The sequence below is a fragment of the Colobus angolensis genome, unplaced genomic scaffold (assembly GCF_000951035.1).
Source record: "Colobus angolensis palliatus isolate OR3802 unplaced genomic scaffold, Cang.pa_1.0 Scaffold532, whole genome shotgun sequence".
NCBI lineage: Eukaryota > Metazoa > Chordata > Mammalia > Primates > Cercopithecidae > Colobus > Colobus angolensis.
This window is the reverse complement of record NW_012118844.1, coordinates 1,081,205-1,101,948: the sequence shown is the minus strand read 5'-3', so window position 1 is coordinate 1,101,948 and position 20,744 is coordinate 1,081,205. Positions and strand designations below refer to the sequence as shown.

At 41.1% G+C, this 20,744-nt stretch overlaps 1 protein-coding gene across 4 annotated transcripts in view; it reads right to left on the bottom strand.

The window, feature by feature from the left end:
* The window catches only part of MCF2 (MCF.2 cell line derived transforming sequence), a 132,154-nt gene that overhangs the window by 93,040 nt on the left and 18,370 nt on the right, over window positions 1–20,744 (bottom strand). For 2 of the 4 annotated variants that reach the window (XM_011961031.1, XM_011961034.1), the window contains exon 1: window positions 20,519–20,729. The exons of the other annotated variants lie outside the window; for them this stretch is intronic. In XM_011961031.1, coding sequence (XP_011816421.1) covers window positions 20,519–20,603 — 85 coding nt within the window. In that variant the 5' untranslated portion in view covers window positions 20,604–20,729. Of the gene's footprint in view, window positions 1–20,518; window positions 20,730–20,744 lie in introns of those variants that run through there. 4 annotated transcript variants of the gene reach the window in all.

Below are 20,744 nucleotides of genomic sequence, written 5' to 3'. Positions count from 1 at the left end.
TATTAAATAGGGAATCCTTTCCCCATTTCTTGTTTTTGTCAGGTTTGTCAAAGATCAGATGGCTGTAGATGTGTGGTGTTATTTCTGAGGGCTCTGTTCTGTTCCATTGGTCTATATCTCTGTTTTAGTACCAGGACCATGCTGTTTTGGTTACTGTAGCTTTGCAGTATAGTTTGAAGTCAGGTAGTGTGATGCCTCCAGCTTTGTTCTTTTTGCTTAGGATTGTCTTGGCAATGCAGGGTCTTTTTTGGTTTCATATGAACTTTAGAGCAGTTTTTTCCAGTTCTGTGAAGAAAGTCATTGGTAGCTTAATGGGGGTGGCATTGAATCTATAAATTACCTTGGGCAGTATGGCCATTTTCAAGATATTGATTCTTCCTATCCATGAGCATGGTATGTTCTTCCATTTGTTTGTGTCCTCTTTTATTTCATTGAGCAGTGGTTTGTAGTTCTCCTTGAAGAGGTCCTTCACATCTCTTGTAAGTTGGATTCCTGAGTACTTTATTCTCTTTGTAGCAATCGTGAATGGGAGTTCACTCATGATTTGGCTCTCTGTTTGTCTGTTATTGGTGTATAGGAATGCTTGTGATTTTTGCACATTGATTTTGTATCCTAAGACTTTGCTGAAGTTGCTTATCAGCTTAAGGAGATTTTGGGCTGAGACGATGGGGTTTTCTAAATATATAATCATGTTATCTGCAAACAGGGACAATTTGACTTCCTTTTTTACTAATTGAATACCCTTTATTTCTTTCTCTTGCCTGATTACCCTGGCCAGAACTTCCAACACTATCTTGAATAGGAGTGGTGAGAGAGGGCATCCCTGTCTTCTGCCAGTTTTCAAAGGAAATGCTTCTAGTTTTTGCACATTCAGTATGATATTGGCTGTGGGTTTATCATAAATAGCTCTCATTATTTTGAGATACGTTCCATCAATACCTAGTTTATTGAGAGTTTTTAGCATGAAGGGGTGATGAATTCTATCAAAGGCCTTTTCTGCATCTGTTGAGATAATCATGTGGCTTTTGTCGTTGGTCCTGTTTATGTGATGGATCATGTTTATTGATTTACATATGTTGAAACAGCCTTGCATCCCAGGGATGAAGCTGACTTGATTGTGGTGGATAAGCTCTTTGATGTGCTGCTGGATTCGGTTTGCCAGTATTTTATTGAGGATTTTTGCATCAATGTTCATCAGGGATATTAGTCTAAAATTCTCTTTTTTTGTTGTGTCTCTGCCAGGCTTTGGTATCAGGATGATGCTGGCCTCATAAAATGAGTTAGGGAGGAGTCCCTCTTTTTCTATTGATTGGAATAGTTTCAGAAGGAATGGTAACAGCTCCATTTTGTACCTCTGGTAGAATTCGGCTGTCTCTCTGCCTAGTCCTGGACTTTTTTTGGTTGGTAGGCTATTAATTATTGCCTCAATTGCAGAGCCTGTTATTGGTCTATTCAGAGATTCAACTTCTTCCTGGTTTAGTCTTGGGAGGTTGTATGTGTCCAGGAATTTATTCATTTCTTCTAGATTTTGTAGTTTATTTGCATAGAGGTGTTTATAGTATTCTCTGATGGTAGTTTGTATTTCTGTGGGATCGGTGGTGATATCCCCTTTATCATTTTTTATTGCATCTATTTGATTCTTCTCTCTTTTCTTCTTTATTAGTCTTGCTAGCAGTCTATCAATTTTGTTGATCTTTTAAAAAACTAGCTCCTGGATTCACTGATTTTTTGAAGGGTTTTTGTGTCTCTATCTCCTTCAGTTCTGCTCTGATCTTAGTTATTTCTTGTCTTCTGCTAGCTTTTGAATGTGTTTGCTCTTGCTTCTCTAGTTCTTTTAATTGTGATGTTAGGCTGTCAATTTTAGATCTTTCCTGCTTTCTCTTGTGGGCACTTAGTGCTATAAATTTCCCTCTACATACTGCTTTACATGTGTCCCAGAGATTCTGGTACGTTGTGTCTTTGTTTTCATTGGTTTCAAAAAACATCTTTATTTCTGCCTTCATTTCGTTATTTACCCAGTAGTCATCCAGGAGCAGGTTGTTCAGTTTCCATGTAGTTGTGCAGTTTTGAGTGAGTTTCTTAATCCTGAGTTATAATTTGATTGCACTGTGGTCTGAGAGACAGTTTGTTGTGATTTCTGTTCTTTTACATTTGCTGAAGAGTGCTTTACTTCCAACTCTGTAGTCAATTTTGGAATAAATGTGATGTGGTGCTGAAAAGACCAGTGTGTCGGTTTGGGGTGGAGAGTTCTGTAGATGTTTATTAGGTCTGCTTGGTGCAGAACGAAGTTCAAGTCCTGGATACCCTTGTTAACCTTCTGTCTCGTTGATCTGTCCAATATTGACAGTGGGGTGTTAAAGTCTCCCATTATTATTGTGTGGGAGTCTAAGTCTCTTTGTAGGTCTCTAAGGACTTGCTTCATGAATCTGGGTGCTCCTGTACTGGGTGCATATATATTTAGGACAGTTAGCTCTTCTTGTTGAATTGATTCCTTTACCATTATGTAATGGCCTTCTTTGTCTCTTTTGATCTTTTTTGGTTTAAAGTCTGTTTTATCAGAGACTAGGATTGCAATCCGTGCTTTTTTTTTTTTGCTTTCTATTTGCTTGGTAAATCTTCCTCCATCCCTTTATTTTGAACCTATGTGTGTCTCTGCATGTGAGATGGATCTCCTGAATACAGCACACTGATGAGTCTAGACTCTTTATCCAATTTGCCAGTCTGTGTCTTTTAATTGGGACATTTAACCCATTTACATTTAAGGTTAATATTGTTATGTTTTAATTTGATCCTTTCATTTTGACGTTAGCTGGTTGTTTTGCCTGTTAGTTGATGCAGTTTATTCCTAGCATTGATGGCCTTTACAATTTGGCATGTTTTTGCAGTGGCTGGTACTGGTTATTCCTTTCCATGTTCAGTGCTTCCTTCAAGCGCTCTTGTAAGGCAGGCCTGGTGATGACAAAATCTCTCAGCATTTGCTTGTCTGTAAAGGATTTTATTTCTCCTTCACTTATGAAGTTTAATTTGGCTGGATATGAAATTCTGGGTTGAAAATTCTTTTCTTTAAGAGTATTGAATATTGGCCCCCACTCTCCTCTGGCTTGTGGAGTTTCTGGTGAGAGATCTGCTATTAGTCTCATGGACTTCCCTTTGTGGGTAACCCGACCTTTCTCTCTGGCTGCCCTTAACATTTTTTCCTTCATGTCAGCCTTGGTGAATCTGACAATTACGTGTCTTGCACTTGCTCTTCTAGAGCATTATCTTTGTGTTGTTCTCTGTATTTCCTTAATTTGAATGTTGGCCTGCCTTGCTAGGTTGGGGAAGTTCTCCTGGATAATATCCTGAAGAGTGTTTTCCAACTTGGTTCTTTCTCCCCGTCACTTTCAGGTACACCAATCAAATGTAGATTTGGTCTTTTCACATAGTCCCATATTTCTTGGAGGCTTTGTTTGTTTCTTTTTACTCTTTTTTGTCTAAACTTCTCTTCTCAGTTTGTTTCATTAATTTCATCTTCAATCACTGATACCCTTTCTTCCCCTTGATCAAATCAGCTATGGAAGCTTGTTCATGTGTCACATAGTTCTTGTGCCATGGTTTTCAGCTCATCAGGTCACTGTTTATTCTAGTTAGCCACTTGTCTAATCTTTTTTCAAGGTTTTTAACTTCCTTCTTATGGGTTTGAATTTCCTCCTTTAGCTCGGAGATGTTTGTTATTACTGACCTTCTGAAGCCTACTTCTGTCAGTTCATCCAAATCATTCTCCATCCAGCTTTGTTCTGTTGCTGGCAAGGAGCTGCAATCATTTGGAGAAGAGGCTCTCTGGATTTTAGAATTTTCAGCTTTTCTGCTCTGGTTTTTCCCCATCTTTGTGGTTTTATCTAACTTTGGTCTTTAATGTTGGTGGCCTACAGATGGGGTTTTGGTGTCAATGTCCTTTTTGTTGATATTGATGCTATTCCTTTCTGTCTGTTAGTTTTCCTTCTACGAGTCAGGTCCCTCAGTAGCAGGTCTGTTGGAGTTTGCTGGAGGTCCACTCCAGACTCTGTTTGCCTGGGTATCACCAGCTGAGGCTGCAGAACAGCAAATATTGCTTCCTGATCCTTCCTCTGGAAGCTTCATCCCAGAGGGGCACCTGCCTGTATGAGGTTGGTCAATAGGCCCCTACTGGGAAGTGTCTCCCAGTTAGGCTACACAGAGGTCAGGGACCCACTTGAGGAGGCAGTCTGTCCGTTCTCTGAGCTCACACTCCATGCTGGGAGAACCACTGCTCTCTTCGGAGCTGTCAGACAGAGACGTTTAAGTCTGCAGAAGTCTCTGCTGCCTTTTGTTCAGCTATGCCCTGCCCTCAGAGGTGGAGACTACAGAGGCAGCTGGCCTTGCTGAGTGCAGTGGGCTCTGCCCAGTTCAAGCTTTCCTGGCTGCTTTGTTTACCTACTCAAGCCTCAGCAATGGTGGACACCCCTCCCCCTGCCAGGCTGCTGCCTCGCAGATCAACCTCAGACTGCTGTGTTAGCAGTAAGCAAGGCTCCGTGGGCTTGGGATCCACTGAGCCAGGTGCAGGATATAATCTCCTGCTGTGCTGTTTGCTAAGACCACTGGAAAAGCACAGTATTTGGGTGGAGTGGCCCTCCAGGTGCCATCTGTCGTGGCTTCCCTTGGCTAGGAAAGGGAAATCCCCCAACTTCTTGAGCTTCCTGGATGAGGTGACACCTCACCCTCCATGGGCTGCATACACTGTCTCACCAGTCCCAATGAGATGAATCAGGTACCTTGGCTGGAAAGGCAGAAATCACCTGTATTCTGTGTCGATCATGCTGGAAGCTGCAGACTGGAGCTGTTCCCATTTGGCCATCTTGGAACGGAAAAAAATTATGTTTTGAACAAATAAGCATTTCCTGTAGAGGTCATATAGCACATTCTTTATGAGTTCTAACTCCAGAAACAAGTTGACTGGATTCAAATCCCAGCTGTACCACTTGGTAGTTATGTGACCTTAGGCAAGCTACTTAAACTCTTTGTCTGTTTCTTTTATTGGAAAAAATGGCAGCACCTATTTCACAGGGTTATTGTAATGAATAAGTTGTTTATATATGCAAAGCACTTACCTAAGTGTATGATAAGTGCTCAATAAATGTCAGTCATTGTTATAAAGAAAAAATGACATTACAATTTCAAAGGTTTCATGTAAAAGTTAGCATTCGTGCAGTCACAGACAATGTTTGTTACAGAGGGTAGCTAGCCAGACATGAGCAGGGCAGGAGAGGGACACCTTCCCCACCAGGAATGTCAGGCAACCATCAGGTGATGGTCAGGCAGTTATGAAACTGTCTCTCTAAAATAATAATTGGTCACAGCCAGTGCCAAGGAAAAGCCATCTCCTAATAAACAGAAACATCTAAAAGTGGTGATCAGCAGCTCCTGATAAGATCTCAGGAGTTGAGTAAGTGGGCTCATGCATGCACGTTAAGAGGAAAAGTAGTGGAGTTTAACTGGTATTATGACCTTCTAGGACATTTGACTGGTAAGGGAAGAATGCCCCAAGTAAGGATGCATACAATTTCAGTAAACACACTGCGCATGCTCCCCTCCCAAGTGCTAGCAGGCCACTGCACATGTGAACAGCCCACTTCAAGGGAAGAATCCGGGGAGAAGAAACACAAGATCCCAGAAGCATCCCAACATATAAAACCCCAAGACCAAAGGTCAAACCACACACTGATCTCTCAAGTCGCCCACCTGGCCCTCTTCCAAGTGTACTTTCCTTCTTTTCGTTCCTGCTCTAAAGTTTTCTAATACACTTTCACTCCTGCTCTAAAACTTGCCTCAGTCTCTCCTTCTGCCTTATGCCCCTCAGTCGAATTCTTTCTTCTGAGGAGGCAAGAACTGAGGTTGCTGCAGACCACACGAATACGCCACAGGTAACATGCTGAGTTTATTAGCATTAGAGTTCTGCAAAGATTTTAATTCTGCATCACCTTCCCCAAACAATCACAAAGGACCCCAGAGCCAGAACACCACTCCCATCTTTTCCCCCTTTAGGCCATCTGTGGATACGGTAATGGGTCATGTTTCCTGATCCATATCTCACATCTTGTGTACAAGAAAAACTCTTACATTAGATATCGTATTTAAATCTAAACATTGAACTTCTAAGTTTGAAAAACATGGAGGAGCTCCCCTTATTGGTCATATGGGTAACTACAAATCCTGAAAAACCTAGTACAAAATACAAAAACATGGTGGGAAAAATAAAATTAAATCCTTTTTGGCCAGGCACGATGGCTCACACCTGTAATCCCAGCACTTTGGGAGGCCAAGGCATGCAGATCACTTGAGGTCAGGAGTTCGAGGGCAGCTGGGCCAACACAGTGAAACCCCATCTCTACTAAAAATATAAAAATCAGCCAGTGTGGTGGCAGGCGCCTGTAGTCCCAGCTGCTGGGTAGGCTGAGGTGGAAGAATCGCTCGAGCCGGGGAGGTCGAGGCTACAGTGAGCTGTGATTGTGCCACTGCACTCCAGCCTGGGTGACAGAGCAAGACCCTGTCTCAAAAAAAAAAATCTTTTTTAATGCATGGCTGAGCTGGCAGGAAAGACAAGCAAATCCTCAGAAGCCAAAATCATTACTTAGGCAAATATCTTGTGGGAGAAGCCAACAAACAATAGCAATTGCCGCTGGGATATCTAACAATTTCCACCTTTGCGCTAATGGTCATGCATTGATGAGGATTCAAATTTTACACTGTTGGGAATCAGATCAGAGAAAATATAGTATGATATCGGTGTAACCTATGGATAGGATAGAATTTTTAAAGCAAGATGGAAGAAGCACAAAGCATAAAATAAAAAACTGATTATGCTACATTAAAATTTTTCATTTCTTTCCTCAAAATACATGATAAAGAAAGTGATGAGACAGTCCAAAACCTGATTGAAGATAATTTTTTTTTTTTTGAGACGGAGTCTTGCTCTGTCGCCGGGCTGGAGTGCAGTGGCCTCAGCTCACTGCAAGCTCCACCTCCCGGGTTCACGCCATTCTCCTGCCTCAGCCTCCTGAGTAGCTGGGACTACAGGCGCCCGCCACCTCGCCCGGCTAGTTTTTTGCATTTTTTAGTAGAGACGGGGTTTCACCGTGTTAGCCAGGATGGTCTCGATCTCCTGACCTCGTGATCCGCCCGTCTCGGCCTCCCAAAGTGCTGGGATTACAGGCTTGAGCCACCGCGCCCAGCCTGAAGATAATTTTAACACATGTAACAACAAAGAATTAGTAATTAATATCAAGGATATATAAAAGATTATAAGTCAATAATAAGAAAAAGAGAAACAATCCCATAAATACATGGAAAAAAAACACAAGCAGGCATTTTACGGAAGAGAAAAATAGAATGGCCAATGAATGCTTGAAAAGATACTCCACTGCATTTGTAAGGTGTGAAATGGAAATTTCAAGGAGAGTAGGCTAACCTCTTATACTCATCACTTAAGCAACATTTTTTTAAAAATCTAACACTAACAAGCACTTATATGTGCAACAACATCATTACAGATGTGTTTTGTTTTGGATTTTGCTCTTATCACAGGTTTACTTTTCATTTTTCACAAAACATCCATTTTGAAGGACCACCTTAAAATTATTTTAGTCATAACTGAAAGAAAACATACCAAGTAGAGTTTTACCTCTCTTGAGTTGAAGGGTAAATATGAATGACTTGACACAAACAATCTAAAATGGAGAAACAAAATCAGTTAGATGTGGCAACAAAGATCAAAGGAACTCTGAGCTCACATTAAAGACATGTATAATGTTAACCCAAGCTTTTAGTGTTTGCCCGAGTGCCTTCTATGCATTCAATGTTATTTTACCACGTCCTTACACAGCACATAATAATGAATAGTGTCCACATCTGGAAAAAAACATGCACAGATCTGGCTGTTCTCAGATGCTCAGACTTTTAAGTGTGTTTTAAAGGAAGGAACCACAGGATTATTTTACCCTCAGTAGCACAAAGTGGAATTCTAAGGAAGATGTGAAATGTAAGGAAGGAATGAGAGGATGGAAGGAAAGAATAGGAATACAAAACAGGAATCCACAATTCCACACTACTTTAACTTTTTTTTCCATGTGTTTTTCAGCCACTCTAATCATTCATGTATTTGTTCTTTCAACAAACCTTTGTTAGGCTCCTATCTTATACCAGGCCCTGTGCAGCACTGGGGATAGATACAGAAACCAGTGAGACACTGGCCTGGATCTCCTGGGGCTCTTCATCTAGAAGCAGGAAGCAGTGAAAGCCCAGAGTGATAAGTGTTACAATAGTATTGAGCCCAGGACGCCAAGAACACACAGTGAAAGGACATCCAGCACTAAACTGATAAAATAGATCACGTATAAAAAAAAAAAAGAAAAAAAATGGTTTTATACTTAACCTACACCAAGTACCTCCTGGGACACTTTCAGCACATAATACTGAGTCAGGACCTGAAAGTCCTTCCACCTCAGGACTTTCAGGTCCAGACTCAATATTATATTAAGGTTACAATATAACCTTAAGTATATTAATAATTAAGACCTGTTTCCAAGGACGAGAGCAGTACCATAGTGAGCTCCCTCATCTTTTCAAACATGCCTTTTCATAGACCAGACAAGTTTTTATGTGCTGCAAATAAAGGGAAGCTACTCATTTCTGTAATTTTTCTAAGTATCAATATTTACACGCATATGTGTATTCATATAATGGACAGACATGAAAATATTAACAGTTTAAAATGGAGGGTTTTAAAACTTTAATCTCCATCTTTATTTATATATTTTTTATTATTTTATTATTTATTTTTAGAGACAGGGTCTCACTCTGTCACCCAAGCTGGAGTGCAGTGGTGCAACCACAGCTTCATGCAACCTCAAACTCCTGGGCTCAAGCGATCCTCCCGCCTAAGCCTCCTGAGTAGCTAGGACTACAGGCAAGTGCCACCACGTCTGGCTAATTGTGTGGGTATTATTTTTAATTTTTTGTAGAGTGTCATGAAAATAACTGCCTTTGAGAATTAGATTCCTTGGATAATATGCAAAGCACAGTTAAAAAGAAATCTCTTCATCCCACATTTTGAATATCCCAGAGTATTCCTTAACAATAGAAATGTGGGGAAAAGGCATCTGAAAGGGCATTACTTTATTCACCCAAATCATCACCATTCAGTTCCTGCAATGTAAATGAGTAGGGGCATGTTTGAACATGAGCTTAAAGAAACACTAGTCCTCCCTGACCACTATAGCCACAGCCACCACTAAATATTTCTAAACATACTATCTTAGCAATAGGTAAATATTTACATTAACCCCTATTTAATTTTTATTATGACATCAGATCTTTTGAGAGCAGCTATTTAAAGCACAAGCTATAAAAAGAGACAAGATGACCCACTCATATCAGAACTCACAATATCCGTGTAGACATGACTAAATGCCAGATCTCCTACTCTGTGGCTATTCACATCTTCTTGGGTTCATGAAATCTAATTTTGAAATGTACCGCATCTGCAATGGTAAATCCAATTAAAATGACTTACTTTAGTTTGTAATGCATGCAGAAGAACACACAATATCTGTTCATGGTCCTTTGAATACGTTAATGAAGAAAGCAAACCTGACTCTCTTTTGTAAACTGACAAGTGCAAAATTACAAATAAAAACAGAGCCACTGCTTTTTGCTCTATAACGAATCCCATGATCTAGCCTGCAATTGCAAACTCAAAGATGTCCCCAAATAAGCATATTCCTTCTAATTGCCATCAAAGAGTCTCAGAATACATATACCTAATCACACAATTTCAGTTAAAATAGAGAAAATATTATTTAAAATAACTCTCAACGGTTATTCTTCTCATCACAGTGTATATGCAACAGTTAATGCTTCCACTTAATGATGGTACAAGAGTACAAATGAAGATTTGATGACCAGAGAACTCTTAGTATCCTTGAATGTAAAGACTACTGCTGGCTGATAGCAGCAGCTGATGCTGACCTAGCCAAGGTATTTATGAAAGGGCAGCTCAACCTCTACCACATCCTTCAGCCACAAAGTTATGCAAAATTCATATTCCAGTAGCATCTACAGGGTCTACTATAAGCCCATTAAGACAAAACTGGGCAAATGCTTCATGCTGAAAAGATGCAGTAGCCTCTTTGTGCTCTATGAAAGGGACATTTTAAAATATCCTTGCATCATGATTTTATATTATATAATTTACTTTTCCTCTTGTATTATTTTATGTGTATCAAAATTTTCATAATGGAATAATTTTAAATACACACATTCCAATACAAGTCTTAGATCAACATATGGAGTATGATCCCAGTTTGGTAAAATATCTAGATATATGTGGATTTTTATTGTTGCTCTCATCATTAGAAATAAGTTCCCTGAAGGCAGAGATTTATTTACTTGTTCACCATAATATCCCAACAGTTTCTAGCACGCTGGAGGTGATCAATAAATGTTTGAATTGGCCGGGCGCGATGGCTCAGGCCTGTAATCCCAGCACTTTGGGAGGCCGAAGCGGGTAGATCACGAGGTCAGGAGATCAAGACCATCCTGGCTAACACGGTGAAACCCCGTCTCTGCTAAAAACACAAACAATTAGCCGGGCATGGTGGCAGGCGCATGTAGTCCCAGCTACTCGGGAGGCTGAGACAGGAGAATGGCATGAACCCAGGAGGCGGAGCTTGCAGTGAGCCGAGATCGGTCCACTGCACTCCAGCCTGGGCGATGAGCAAGACTCCATCTCAAAAAATAAATAAATAAATAAATAAATAAATAAATAAATAAATGTTTGAATTGAATTGATATATCTATATTCATAGAAAACCTCCTATGTCCTCACACACAAACTATTAGCAGTGTTTACCTCCAGGGAGCAGGACTGGGCTAGGCACATGGATGACTTTCATTTATTAGTTTATGGGCATTTGTGTTGTTTAGATATTTTACCAAGATCACATATAAATAATTTAATTATAAGAATAGAAGATGAGGAAATAAAAGATACTTCCCTACCAAAAACAGAAAACAAAAACAGAAAAAAGAAGACTCAAAGGCACTGGGAAATGACGGGAGTAAGAAGGGAGAAATAAGGAGAAGAACCGAGAAAAGAAAGGGATGAAAGAGAGAGGGCAGGAAAAATGCATGAGACAAAATGAGAAACAGCTGGTGGGAAGTGACAGTGAGAAGATCTCCACCCACAGGCTTAGTGTCCCAGGTCGCTGCCCCTTGACTGTATCTCTTGTAGGTGTTTAATTAAGAGCATATCTGTGGAAACCTTTTCCTTCAGCCTTTCTTCAGATTAAAAACAGCTCAGTAGAGATGGCAGGTTTTCCCTGTACAGCAGCAGGAGCTGACATTGTCTTGGGAACTTCCCTAATAATCGCAGCTGAATGAATTTATTATTCAGAAATCCAAAACCTGTAGGTGAATTTTGAGAGGAACCGAATCAGTCTGGAAAGATGAACCACATACATGGTGATTTTACAATATGTAAAAATAGAAATAAGTAAATATTTTTCCTGCTTCGAGCATCAGCAGATCCCCAGTAGATCTGGTCCGAGTCCAGTTAACAGTTATCGAGCCACTGCAATCTACTCTCCTAAAAAACATCTCCTGCCACAGGGAGGATAACTACACACTTGATTGACACATCGTCTTGTCCAGCATGAAAAAGCCTCTGCCGATTCGTGGTGAGTGTGGTATCCAAACACATGCCTCTCATGTCTTCTGTTATCCCACCCCAGTCCTACACAGACTTGCCTGCCAAATGCTGAATCACAAACAAAAAGGCAATTGAGTTAGTGATGATGTTGTTTTCATTTGTATTATTGTTTTCCCTCCGGAGAGATCAGGTTGATACCTTCTTGCCTCTTAAGACTTCAGCACAGTGTCTAGAACAATTCTCATACTAGAAATGAATATGTTGCAAACTTTCTCTCTTTTTTTTTTTTTTGAGATGGGGTCTCACTCTGTCACCCACGCTGGAGTGCAGGGGCGCGATCACAGCTCACTGCAATCTTGACATCCTGGGCTCAAGTGATCCTCCCACTTCAGCTTCCTGAGTACCTGGGACTACAGGAGTGTGCCACCATGCTCAGCTAATTTTTTAAAATATATTTTGTAGATATGAGGTCTCACTATGTTGCCCAGGCTGGTCTCAAAATCTTGGGCTCAAGCAATCCTCCCACCTAGGCCTCCAAAAGTGCTGGGATTACAGGCAAGAGCCACCGCGCCCGGCCACAAACTTTATAAATTCATGACAAACTAAAGATGAATAACTATCTAATGTGAGCATTGAAGGGAAGAATGCCAATATCCGTTATAGTAAATAATTTCAAATATTTCAAATGTGAATGGTCCATAGTTTGGGAAACCTCAATTTGTGCCCCTATAAAAATGAGGTTAAGGTACTTCCTAAATTGATCTACAGATTCAGTGCCATCCCTAGCAACATCCCAGATGGCTTTTTGCACAGAAATTTTCAAACTAGTCTTAAAATTCATATGGATACGCAAGGGGCCTGGAATAGCCAAAGCAATCTTGAAACAGAAAAACAAATTTGGCAAGTTTATATTTCCTGATTTCAAAATTAGTACAAAGCTACAGTAATAAAGATAGGTAATATGATAGACTTACAGATACATCAGTGGGAAATAATTGAAAGTCCAGAAATAGATCTTTATACTGAAGGTCAATTTATTTTCAGCCAGGGCACCAAGACATTTCGATGGGGAAAGGATATTCTTTTTAATAAATGATGTTGGGAAACCTGGATGTGCACATACAAAAGAATGAAACTGAATCTTTGCTGCACACTATACACAAAAATCAACTCAAAATGGATCAAAGATATAAGTATAAGAAGTAAAACTATAAAACTCTTAGACAAACACATGGTTGTAATTTATTATGACCTTGGATTAGGCAATGTTTTCTTATATTTGACATCCAGAGTATAAGCAATAAAAGAAAAAAATAGACACATTCGACCTTCTCAAAGTTAAAAATATTTGCGCTTCCAGGAAACCTTGAAGTAAGTAAAAAGACAACCCACAGAGTGGGAGAAAATATTTGCGAATTAAATATCTGATAAAGATCTCCAATCCAGAGTATATAGAGAACTCTTACAATTCAACAGTAAAAGAGGAAAAGCCCAATCTTAAATCAGGCAAAGAATCCGTGTAGTCATTTATCCAAAGAAGATATATAAATGGCCAATAAGCACATGAAAAGGTGCTCAACATCACTAGTCATTCAGGAAATGCAAATCAAAACTACAATAAGAAACTATTTCACACCCACTAGGATGGCTGGGAAATAAAGAGAGATTAACAAGTACTAGCAAGAATGTAGAGAAATTATAATCCTCATATGTTGATGGTGGGATGTAAAAGGGTGCAGCTGCTTTGAAAAACAGTCTGGGATTTCCTCAATGATGAAACATACAGTTACTCTAGGACTTAGCAATTTCCACACCTAGATACATACCACAGGGAAATGAAAACATATGTCCATATAAAAAGTTGTATAAGAATGTTCATAACAACATTATTCACAATAATCAAAAGGTGGAAACCACACAAATGCCTATCATTTTTACTGGATAATTAAAATGTGGCATATCTACTCACTGCAATAAGATTCAGCCATTTTAAGAATGATATAATAAAAAAAAATAATAAAAAAATGATATAATGACACATGCTGCAACATGAATGGACATTGAAAACATTATGCTCAGCGAAAGACGCCAGTCACAAGAGATCACATATTGTATGATTCTATGTATATGAAATGTCCAGAATAGGCACATCTATAGAAATAGAAAGTAGACTAGTGAATGCCAGAGGCTGAGGGGAAAGCTGGTTGGGAGAAAATGGAGAGTGACTGCTAATGAGCATGGAGTTTCTTTTTGGGGTGATGGGAATATTTTAAACCTAGATTGTGGTAAAGGTTGCACAACTCTGTGATTATACTAAAAACCATTGAATTGCATACTTTAAGTGGGTTAATTGTATGTGAATTATAACTCTACAACAGCTATTTTTAAAAATATGCTCTCATATATGACGAACACATAGCCAAGATCATACTGAATGAGGAAAAGTTGACATTACCCTTAAGAACTAGAACAAGACAAGGATGTCCACTCTTACCACTCCTATTCAACATAGTACTAGAAACCTAGCCAAAACAATAAAACAAGACAAAGAAACAGAAGGCATTTAAATTGGAAAAGAGGAAGTCAAATTATCTCTGCTTGCTGATGACATGATCATACACCTAGAAAACCTCAAAGACTCCTCCAAATTGGACTCCTCCGTAACTCATTTTATGAGGCTAGCATCATCCTTACACCAAAACCTGACAGAGACACAATTTTAAAACTTCAGGCCTTATATTCTTGATAAACATAGACACAAAAATACTCAACAAAATGCTAGCAAACAGAATCCAGCAGTATATGAAAAAGCTAATCCACCACGACGAAGTAGGCTTTATCCCTGGGATGCAAGGTTGGTTCAAGATATGCAGATCAATGAATGTGATCATCACATAAGTGGAACTGAAAACAAAACCACATGATTATCTCAATAGGTGCAGAAAAGGCTTTTGATAAAATTCAACACCGCTTCATGTTAAAAAAAAGCAAAAAACAAAAAACTCTCGATAAGCTAGGAACTGACGGAACGTACCTCAAAATAGTAAGAGCCATCTATGACAAACCCACAGCCAGCATCATACTGAATGGACAAAAGTTGGAAGTACTCCTCTTGAAAACTGGCACAAGACAAAGATGTCCTTTCACCACTCTTATTCAGGACAGTATTGGAAGTCCTGGCCAGAGCAATCAGGCAAGAAAAAAAAAATAAAGGACATCCAAATAGGAAGAGAGGAAGTCAAATTATCCCTGTTTGCAGATGACATGATTCTATATTAAAAATACAAAAATTAGCTGGGTGTGGTGGTGCACACCTATAATCCCAGCTACTTGGGAGGCTGAGGTGAGAGAACCATTTGAGCCTGGGAGGCAGAGGTTGCAGTGAGCTGAGATTGCGCCACTGCACTCCAGCTTGGGTGATAGAGTGAGACTCTGCCTCGAAAGCAAAAAAAGTTAACAAGTCTCAACCAACCAAACTTCTGATATTCATAATTTTTCCCCATAAACCCACTCCTCCTGCAGGCATCTCCATCTCCACTGATGAAAATTTCTGCCATCCACTTGCTAAGGCCAAAAATGTTAGCATCATCCTTAACTCCTCTTTCTCTCATACTCCATATCCAAACCATCAGCAAATCCTTCTGACTCTATCTTCAAAATGTATGCAGAATCTATTTGATCACTGCTTACCACCTCCACAATTACTTCTCTGGTTCAAGTTGCCATCATTAATCCTAATAGCCTGTTAATTGGTTTCACTGCTTCCATCTTTGTCCGACCTTAACCCTATTCTCTACACAGCATCCAGAGGGATCCTGTTAACACAGAAGTGACCGCTTTGCTCAAAACCTTCCAATGGCTCATCATCTGACTCAGGGTAAAAGCCTAAATTCTTACCAAGCCCTATGTGATCCAGACTTTATTACATCTATGGCTTCATCTCATGCGGGCACACATGCGTGTGTGTGCCTGCACACACACACGCGCACACCCACACACATACACACACACACATATGCAAACACTCACTCTGCTTCAGCCATACCAGTCTCTTTCTTGTTCCTTGAACTTGTCAGCACGCTCTTGTCTCAAGGCCTTTCCACTGACTGCCCCCTCTTCTTGAAACACTCTCCCCCAGTTATTGCTGGTAGTTCACTTCCTACCTCCTTCAGGATTTAGCTCAATGGCATCTTCCCAGTGCTGAAAGTAACAAGAAGCCTCTCAGATTCTTACATCCACCATAAACATACAATGAGGGGAAGTTTGGGTGAAAAAATAAATGGAACTGCTGTGACACTGGCCTCTGGCCAGGAACGAACTGTCTCTGGAACAAGACCTTGAAGCAATAGAAAGAGGCACTGGCCTTGTCAGCCATCAGATAGAAGGCATCTCTCCTCATGGGACTGGCCTCTGCTTCTGCCCTAGAGCAGGTAAGGTGCAAGTTGTTTATTGAGCCTTCAGAGGGTGCTTGCTTAAGAAGATGCTGAGCAGAGACAGGGACACTTGCTTTCAAACCTGGAGGCAAATTTTAAGAATGAAGCGCCTTCTGGTGCCAAGCACAGGCATGTCTGAGAAATGCAGTGGATAAAACGCGTGTGGATTTGCTGATAGATTCTGAACACACTTGTTTGTTTTACAAGGAAGTAAAATATTACAATTTCACATGTTTATAATACCTCAATTAGCAGGAGAACATAGATTTTACTGATAACTTATTTAACTGCATCGACCCTCCAAAACACGCAAAAGAACTAGAAAGAAAAGAAAAAGATGTTTTGCAATTGGAATAGATATCGCAGAGTCCATGTACTAAAGCTCATATACATTAGTTGAAGTAGCCTCCCCACAGGCCTACCCATGGTCTATTACACTTTTCACACAGTTTGAACAAGTGTGATTATCTCGTTCCCTAGTTCATAATACTCAGAAAGGGCAATGGAGGAGGGGGCATGGAGAATTAGGCAATAACAACTGGCTAGTAGAAACAGTTAAATCACAGCAGCAAAAAATATCAGCTAACAGAGAGGAAATCTATGGAAAAGTTAGGAGAGAAGAGTCAGGCATTGAAAATTAAAAAGCAGAACAATCTGTGCCCATTTAGTATAGGGACAAATAGCCCTCCACAGTTTAGGAGCCCCGAGGCAGCACTGAATACAGCATATTGAAAGAACTAATGCAATTATAAGGACAATCTTAACCCATCAAAAAAGGATGCAATTATTTCCAGGTTCAGGGATCAGGAAGGTAAACAGTACTTTTGAAAAGCTTCTCATCCAAAATGGATACATATTTTAAGGGGAAAAAGTCAGGCACTAAAAGTGTTGAACCTCAGTCACCCAGAAACATCAGCTACATGGAACACTCACATTATAGTGTGGCCTAATAGATGACCCGTCATGGTTGAAATACATCTTCCTACCATACTGGAATGCACATTGAATAAATTCTGTTGTGATTTACATATCTCCCTGAGCTATAAACTCTGATGAGTAAAATTTGCGGTGAACAGGTTTTCACAACTACTTATGCAAGTTATCTGAGGTTACATTAGATCAGTATAGCTTACATTCTTTCCTCCTGTGATGAATACGAGACGTGTCTTTTTTTTCATTTTTTTTTCATCATCAGGTAAAGAAATGTGTGAGGGAAAATATAAAGAACAAGTTTGAAAGGTAATTTTATAATAAATGTGTGCCTACTTCTGTACTAGACTTGCTGAGTTATCAATATAGCCCATGGAGAAGTAGATTTAAGGAAAGAACTTCAGTGCCAGGAGACGTTTAATGAACCATATCGATGAGAGTAAGAAATAACATTTACTTCTTCCCAGCTGCAGACCCGTTGGTCAGCTCTACCTGAATGTTCCACAGAAACCACACACCCAAAATTGAAAATCAAACTACCTCTTCCTCTTCTATTCCCTGTGTTAATGATATCTCTTTCCAGTCACCCTAACCAGAAACCTGAAATTAACCTAGTCTCCTCCCTGTCCCTCAAACACCACAACTAGTCACCAAGTCAAATCAATTCTACCCTCTCCATTCCTCTCAGACTTCTCCCCTTCCCCAGAAGTGACAGTCCAAGCCTCTATTCACTCAGAGCCAGCTTACTTCAACTGTGTTCTAACTAGTCACTTTATCTCCAGTCTTCTTCCTCTCCACTGCATAAGCCACACACTGAATCCTCCACACAACTTGAGTGATCTTTGTGAAAGCAAAAGGTTCTAACATTCATAGCTTCTGCTGACCACTGTGCATACTGTGCACTGTACAGCCATAGTAAGCGCATCATGACACAGACCATGGTGTAGTCTGTGTCAGTGGAGGCACTAGGGCTTTTGCAGTGCACAACCTGTACGATATGCAGCAACTTTCTCTACTGCCCTGCTTACAACACTCCAATGGCTTCCGATTGCTCTGGAAATAAAGTAGAACCATTCAACATGCCTTATGAACCCCCTGCCTACCTCTCCAAATTTCTCTCTCTCCTTTACCTCCCATATTTTACACTCTAGTCATTTAAAAGGTATTTACAATTCCCCAGACCTACTCTGCTCTCCTCTCTCTGCTTGTCTTTGCACATCTTCTTTCCTTGCCTAGAATACCATTAACGCCACCTATCCCTACCACATTCAATCGCCACCCGCTGTCCAGCTGGATATTTGTGTGCGTCTCTCAAGATTCAACTCACGCATCACTCTCTCCATCAAGTCTTCCCCTAACTCCCTAAGCGAAGCCAATCATTTCCTCTTCTGGCTGCCCCAAGGAAGATTCTGCACACACATATGTCATTAGCTTATTACACTGTAGCGTAATTTCCGGGCCTCAGCAATCCATAAATGGTCATTTTTGACGTGATTGTTCAGAAAGTTCTTTACCACAGTGAAAAACTTTGTAAACATATTTTAATATACAAATAGCTTCGAAGTATATGAAATCCATTGACATTGAAAATTGTTGCATTACAGTGTGTACTCTAATCGCATGGCCACAAATCCCTTCCAGGGCAAATGCTGAAAAGGTACAAAAGTACTGCAGGCCCAGGTAAAACCACAGCACAGCAACTGGTGTCCTTTAGGTGTTACGGCAATTGTAACGCCACAGGAATGGGGGCCTGTCAACATGTGGGAGCCTTCAAAAGTGTGAACAGATGAAACATCACACAACTCTAGAAAGAAGAGAAATCACTAGCAGGAAAAATGGCAACTTACATTTCATAGCATAACTAATTTGACCTTTGTGATCAAGCACGCATCCCTCCAAAGGAGTTTTGTTGTTGTTGTTGTTTTGTTTTTTTTCAGCTCCCAGGACGATGCGGAAGGTAAATGAGAACAAAACGCAAAGTACTTTCCACTGTACTGCACAGAATGTTTCAGCAAGATTTTTTTGTAGTCTCCAAAAATTATTTAAATTGCTCTTAAGACCTGAACTCGTTTGTGCCCCATCACCACATTCCCCTTAATGATTTATTACATATAGAAAATAATATTGACCAGCTCAAAACAAAACAAGCAAGACCAAAGAGTTCTGCTTAATGAAGATGCATAGACCCCAGCCTTGAATTAATTTCCTCTGGTCTACCTGAAGACGTTTGCATGGTCTCCTTTAGATCTGTGGATAGCACTGAATAAGGAGGTATATTTGGAACATGTGTTGTGGCTATCTGATTTGTGGGAAATTGCCACCAAGTCTATTTTTTTGAATACCAAAACTTCCACTGCAAGGCCTAGAACCTAGTAAGTCAAAACTACCTTGGGCACACGGGAAGGCGCGCGCATCAATTGCAGCACCTTGCAGACTCCTCTGAAAAGCTCTGGCTGAACTTCAGGTCCCAGAGTTGCACTTTGTCCTGAGGCTGCCCCCGTGCCCCAGTCAGAATGGCCCCATAGGAACGCAGTCCCACAGCCTGCAGCATCCTCCCTGTCGCATCAACCCCAAAGCTGGGCAACTTCAGCTTGCTAAATCTGAGTGTATCACTACTGGCAAGTGACCAAGTCCATGTTACCCCACTCACTCCCCTTAATCGAACCATGGCAGTGGCCATAAAGACTTTGTGAGTTACTTGACTTTGCTTTTGTTTGTCCTTCCAGAGAAACAAGAGCTTCTGCCTTTGTAGGGAAGCAAGAAGCTCATGGACCAAGATGAAAAGATGAGCTTTTCTGGGTGCAAAGCGCAAGTCAGTGACAGCAGCTGTTTCCCTACAACTACTCCCCTAGCTGTCCTGCCACGGCCAGCTGCTGCTTTCAGAACCCAGAACCCGAGTGCCGTTTTGACTTGGTTTCCTCCACATGCGTTATGGGAAAAACCAAAACAAAAAACATTGCTTTTTCAACTTCAGGGAATATGACAAGGGAAGTGCACTCCTCAAGGAGGTTGGGTTCTGCTGTGTGAGATGCAGTGTTGGAAGATACATTCTATTCCCACTTCTCCGGGGACGCACCAAAGTCGGTGAGAAGGGGATAGAAGACCAGAACCAGCAATGGCAGAGACAGTCTCATACCGCTTGCTGCACTTTCCCACAGTCCTCCTGCAGTGTCCGAGTTGAGACCAGAGCTGTACGCCCGCAGCGCGGCAGCTGGCCAGAGGAACAGAGAACGGATGACCCAGCGAGTTCGTGACTGGGAGCGCCACTGCAGCAGGAAAGTGTGTGTGCGCGCGGTGGGCGGAGGGCGGTGTGTGGACTGGAAAACAAAGTGCGCGCGGGGAGGGTGTGAACTGGAAAATAAAGAAAAGCCGGGCGGGCTGGGGAGGCAGCAGGTGAGAAGAAGGGCAAGCGAGCCAGAGGCCGCCAGGGAGGAGATGAGAGGATGGGATTTACCTGCCACGAAGACTGCTTGCAGGAGGCAGAGGTAGTTCCTCCCGTACTTCTCGGCAATCCTCACGCGCTGCAGGGCCATGGCCATGTCCACCTGCAGAGGGATCGCCTGGGCTATCGGCAGGAAAGTGCAGCCGTCTGGGTTCTGGGGCAGGCCTGGGATCCTGCCGCACAACACTGGGGTCCACGGCGCCGAAGCGGCAGCTTGGGGTATGTGCCTGGCCGCCCG